This window comes from Parus major, chromosome 8 (genome assembly GCF_001522545.3).
Source record: "Parus major isolate Abel chromosome 8, Parus_major1.1, whole genome shotgun sequence".
Taxonomy (NCBI): domain Eukaryota; kingdom Metazoa; phylum Chordata; class Aves; order Passeriformes; family Paridae; genus Parus; species Parus major.
This window is the reverse complement of record NC_031777.1, coordinates 30,370,602-30,375,653: the sequence shown is the minus strand read 5'-3', so window position 1 is coordinate 30,375,653 and position 5,052 is coordinate 30,370,602. Positions and strand designations below refer to the sequence as shown.

Below are 5,052 nucleotides of genomic sequence, written 5' to 3'. Positions count from 1 at the left end.
TGGGAAATTGGTTGAATTATTCTTCATAGAATCCCAAAATTCCAGACTGGAATGGGTTGGGAGGGAGATTAAATCCCACCCAGTTCCCCTTCCACAGTGGAGTTTTCTCCTCTGGTTTTGTGGGATTTATTTTCCTGCTCCTCTTGGGTTTATTTCCTGGTTTTATGGAGTTTATTTTTGATTTCTGCAGAGTTTATTTCACTATTTCCATGAAGTTTATTCCCTGTTTCTCTGGGGTTTATTTCCCTGGTTTTGTGGGGTTTATTTCATATTTCCATGGGCTTTATTTCCCTGTTTCTGGGGAGTTTATTTCCTATTCCTGTGGAGTTTATTTCCCATTCCTGTGGAATTTATTTCCTATTCCTATGGAGTTTATTTCCTATTCCTATGGAGTTTATTTCCTATTCCTGTGTAGTTTATTTCCTATTCCTATGGAGTTTATTTCCTATTCCTGTGTAGTTTATTTCCTATTCCTATGGACTTCATTTCCTATTCCTGTGGAGTTTATTTCCTATTTCTGGAGAGTTTATTTTCTATTTCTGTGGAGTTTATTTTTGTGTTCCTGGGGAGTTTAATTCCTGTTATTTTTGAGTTTATTTCCCTGTTTTAACCAAGGAAAAGTGAATTTTGCAGGCAATAAAACCGTGGCAGTGGTTGAAATGCTGAAGCAGGGCTCTTTCAATAATAATCACTTTTACCTCTGGTACAAATTGCAGAGATTAATGGTTGATATTTTAGCTCACAGCAATTAGGGCTATGCTAATTTTTTGATTAGGATCTGATTACCTCAGGAGGCCTCTGGACTGCCTGTTGCAGTTCATGTTTAATGATTTCATTATTTTTATCTTCTTTTTTCACTTCACCCCCCAAACCCAGGGTGGTTCTTGGTTCACTTTGGCCTTTCTGGGCTCCAGGAGAAATTCTGCACTTGGGATAAAACCCTGCTCCAGTTTTGTTCATGGAAATAAAGACAAAAATTGATTTATTAACTTTGAACTTGATTAAATCTGAACCTCAGAGAAAGGGGCCTGGCTCCAGAGCCCAAACACTTTCCAGTGGTTTATAAAAAACCACAACAAATGAATAAATCTCTCTCCAAAAGCCACAATTTCTGTTCTATTTCATTTCAATCACTCCTTGATGTAACATGGGGCATTTTCCCTGAGCAAATATGCAAAAATCTACCAAGATTTTGTTTATTTTTATACAAAACTGCTGCTGGCTCTTGACTTCAAAACCTCAGGGTCTCAAGGTTGGAATATATCATTGGAATTTCCACCAGCATCAAACCAGTGCAATTCCTTTTTGCCATCACAGTTTGAACACAGCTTTATTTTTATCCCACCAAAATCTGATGTTTTGCAAGTTAAAATCTCATTTTTGGTCTTTCCTCATCCGTTCCAGGTCAATGCACAAACTGACTCAGCTGGAGAGGCTCGATCTGGGCAATAATGAGTTCTCTGAGCTGGTAAGAAATGCTCCAGTTTTTAATGGGAAACCTGGGGGTTTTGGATGTTCTGTCCTTGGGGCATCCAACTTTTCCTGGAAAAGGTTCTGTGGGATCACAGCCTGGCCAAGGAACACATTTCCCTCCACCCCAAACCACTCTGGGATTCTGTCATTCCAGCTCAGGGTGATTTTGGACCTCCCAGAGGAGTTTCTGTCCCTAACTCAACCCCAAAATCAGAATTCATTTCCCTGAGGTTTAAATCTTGGGGGAATTTTCCCTGCTGGCATCACGGGAAGAGGGAGATGCAGTTCCCTGGGAGCTGTGGAAGGATGGGATCAGGGATTCCAGTCCTACAAGGGAATCCTTCCTGTAGCTTTAGTTAAAACTGAGATAATTCCACCTCAAACAAACCCTGAAATGTCACCTGGTGCTAAAAAGCTGTAGCAAAGTCTCTACATCTGTTTTATGGAGCAGCTCCCATCCTGTTCCAGGCTGCTCATTTATTCCATGCAGGAAAAACCAGAGGATTTAACTCCGATTTTTAATTAAAATCTTCAGCCTGGATAAACAGAGGGAAATTTTCAGAAGTGCTACTTGGAATTTTAATTGTAGGAATTAAATCCTACCCGAGTTCAGAGTGTGGCTTGGATTTGTGGTGTCTGGAAAGAACTGGACAATATTCCATGGATTTCCATGGCAGCACAGTGACCCCACGAGTGACAGATCAGGAGAGGGGTGGTCCCACCCTCCTGCTGGGACAGAATTCCCAAGTTAACTCATTTTCCAGGCAGCTGCTCCAAAAATGTAGGAACTGGAATCAAATGCCAGGAGTCAAATGGGCCAAGAGGCCAAGTGGGAAAGTGCAGGAATGTCATGGGAAAAGTGGTACCAGTTTAACTCACACCTGGGGAAAAAGGAATAAAAAAAATCCTGTTTTCATGGATTTTGAATCTCTGACTCGGGAATTTCCTTTTTCTTGGAGAAAGGTGAGTTGGTGGTGTGGGAGAGCCTCATTTCTGTGGGATCCTGGCACTGCTGTGGCTCTTCCCTTGGAGCTGGAGAACTCTGTGCCCTTCCTGCAGCCAGAGGAGCCCAAATGGGCTCATTCCGTTCACCCTCTGCTGGGAACAGCATTCCCAAATCCTGGGAGACCTGGAATGCAAATTGTGGCTCCCTAAACAGCAGCTGAGGGAATCAGGGAAGGGAAGAGGCAGCTCCAGGAGCAGCAAATCCCAAAGTTTGGCATCTCCCTGGTTTTGGGGACTCAAACCTGGCCCTGGGAAGAGCAGGAGCAGCTCTGCCAAGTTTGGATTCTTCCCACCCAGTTCCAGAGGTTGAGGAGTCTGCAGCAAGGCCTGGGGAGAGAAGGAAAAGGAAAGAGGATAAATTAGAATGTAACTTCCTCCAGAATTCCTGAGTCTTCCGTTCTGACTCGATCCCAGGAAGTTTTCCTGTGTGGAGAGGGTGGTCAGAGCCTGGAACAGGCTCCTGGAAAGGGGGATTGAGGAACATTTGGACAATTCCCTGAAAAATATCCTTTAAGGTTTGGTCAGACTGAATTGGTCAGGGAGCTGGACAGGGTGGACATCTTAAAACCCTTCCAGATGGTTCTCTTCTGTTCCTGTTCCTATTCCTATTCCCATTTCCATTCCCATTTCCATTCCTATTCCCATTTCCATTCCCATTTCCATTCCCATTTCCATTCCCATTTCCATTCCCATTTCCATTCCCATTCCTATTCCCATTCCTATTCCCATTCCTATTCCTATTCCTATTCCCATTCCTATTCCCATTCCCATTCCTATTCCCATTCCTATTCCCATTCCCATTTCCATTCCCCTTTATTCCACCTCCAGCAGGCTGTGTGGAAATGAGAATATTCCCCAGCAGGCCCAAACCAAAGCATTTCCAGCAGAGATGAGTAAGGTTTTCCTGGCACTTGAATGCCACGAGATCTCCTCTGGATCACCGTGTGCTGTCATGTGGAATATTCCAATAATGGGAAATCCCATCATCCTGGGAAATTGTAATCCACAGGATTCCCCACCAAAAAGTGCTCTGTACAGCCCAGGAACAGGCCTTGAAGAAAGGTATCTGTTAATGAGAGGGATTGAAGAGCAAATTCAAGTTGAGAGGGGAAATTATGATTATCCGTAATGATCTCAGGCCATGAACGCTCCAGAGGGATAAAGAAACATTAATCAGCACAGGAACAAATAGGATCAAATGACCATTAATCAATTTAGCCTGGAAACGAGAAGTGGTTTTAATCACTGAAGGACAGCAGAATTTCAATGGAATTAGCAGAGGCAAAATAAATCATCTTTAAAATGCTCAGCACTTGCTTTTAATAGGAACTCATTATGTGGAGATGTGGAAAACAAGGGATGAGATGGGTTCATCAGCTTTGTTCTTATCTGATGAGGCATCAGGAGCTTCTCCCACAGTTCCCTGGGCAGGTGGAAAATCAGATTTCTCCTGGGAATGGCAATTTGCTTTATTTAGATGCCCATAATTATTTATTCTTTCCCTCAGCCTGAGGTTCTTGAACAAATCCAGAATCTGAAGGAGCTGTGGATGGACAATAATTCCTTGCAAGTGCTACCTGGGGTATGGACATTTATTTTAGGGAATTATTGGGTGATTTTTGTGACCTGGCAGGGAACACCTGCACGTGCATTTCCTTGGGTGGGTGTAGAGAGTTGTTTATTAATTAACTGATTAGTTAATTATGAAAGTCACGGGATGGTTCAGCACAGAGAAGCTCCACCTGCCTGAACTGGGAATATCCCTTGGATCCGTGTCCAGATGCAGAAATATCTCAGCTGCATGCCCAGCAATGCCAAATTCCAGCGGATTTAACAAATTTGGAGCCCGTTAATTAACTTGGGAGGGTTAATTTTGCTCCTCTGAAGCTGAGCCCACCCCGGCCCTGCATCCAAAGGGTGCTGATCAGCAGGATTTGTGTGTTTGTCTCTAATTAAGCTCTCATTAACAGCTCTATCTGCTGAAGTAACTCTGTCTCACGTGCTATTAAGTCTATAGGGAAGTTAAAACAGCTCGTGTACCTGGATGTGTCCAAAAACAGGATCGAGACAGTGGACCTGGACATCTCGGGCTGTGAGGGGCTCGAGGATCTGCTCCTCTCATCCAACATGCTGCAGCAGCTGCCAGATTCCATAGGTGAGCAAACAGCAGCGGTTCCTCTCCTTCCACACACGGCTTTATGTTGATTTCATATAGATTTGTGTATTTATATATATTATTTTATTTTATATTATTTTATTTTACATTTTAAATTTTTTTATATTAATTATTTTATTATTTATATTTTATATTTTAAGTTTATATGTCAAATGTAATTATAGATGTTTTTCTATTTTTATATGTTATTTTGTATCTATATATAAAATATATTTTATATATTTTTATATAATATATTTGTATGTATTTATATATTTTATATATGATTTTATATATATATAAAATATATAAATATATATATTATATATGATTTAATATATTTTATATATAAAATATATTTTTATATATTTATATATGAAATACATTTTATATTTATATCTATTATTTTATATATATTT

At 40.9% G+C, this 5,052-nt stretch overlaps 1 protein-coding gene across 1 annotated transcript in view; it reads left to right on the top strand.

Annotated features, from left to right (window-relative positions):
* Positions 1-5,052, top strand: part of LRRC7 (leucine rich repeat containing 7) — a 57,472-nt gene that overhangs the window by 15,049 nt on the left and 37,371 nt on the right. The window contains exons 4-6 of the mRNA XM_033516256.1: positions 1,405-1,468; positions 3,986-4,060; positions 4,489-4,633. Of these exons, the coding sequence (XP_033372147.1) occupies positions 1,405-1,468; positions 3,986-4,060; positions 4,489-4,633 (284 nt within the window). The remainder of the gene's footprint in view (positions 1-1,404; positions 1,469-3,985; positions 4,061-4,488; positions 4,634-5,052) is intronic.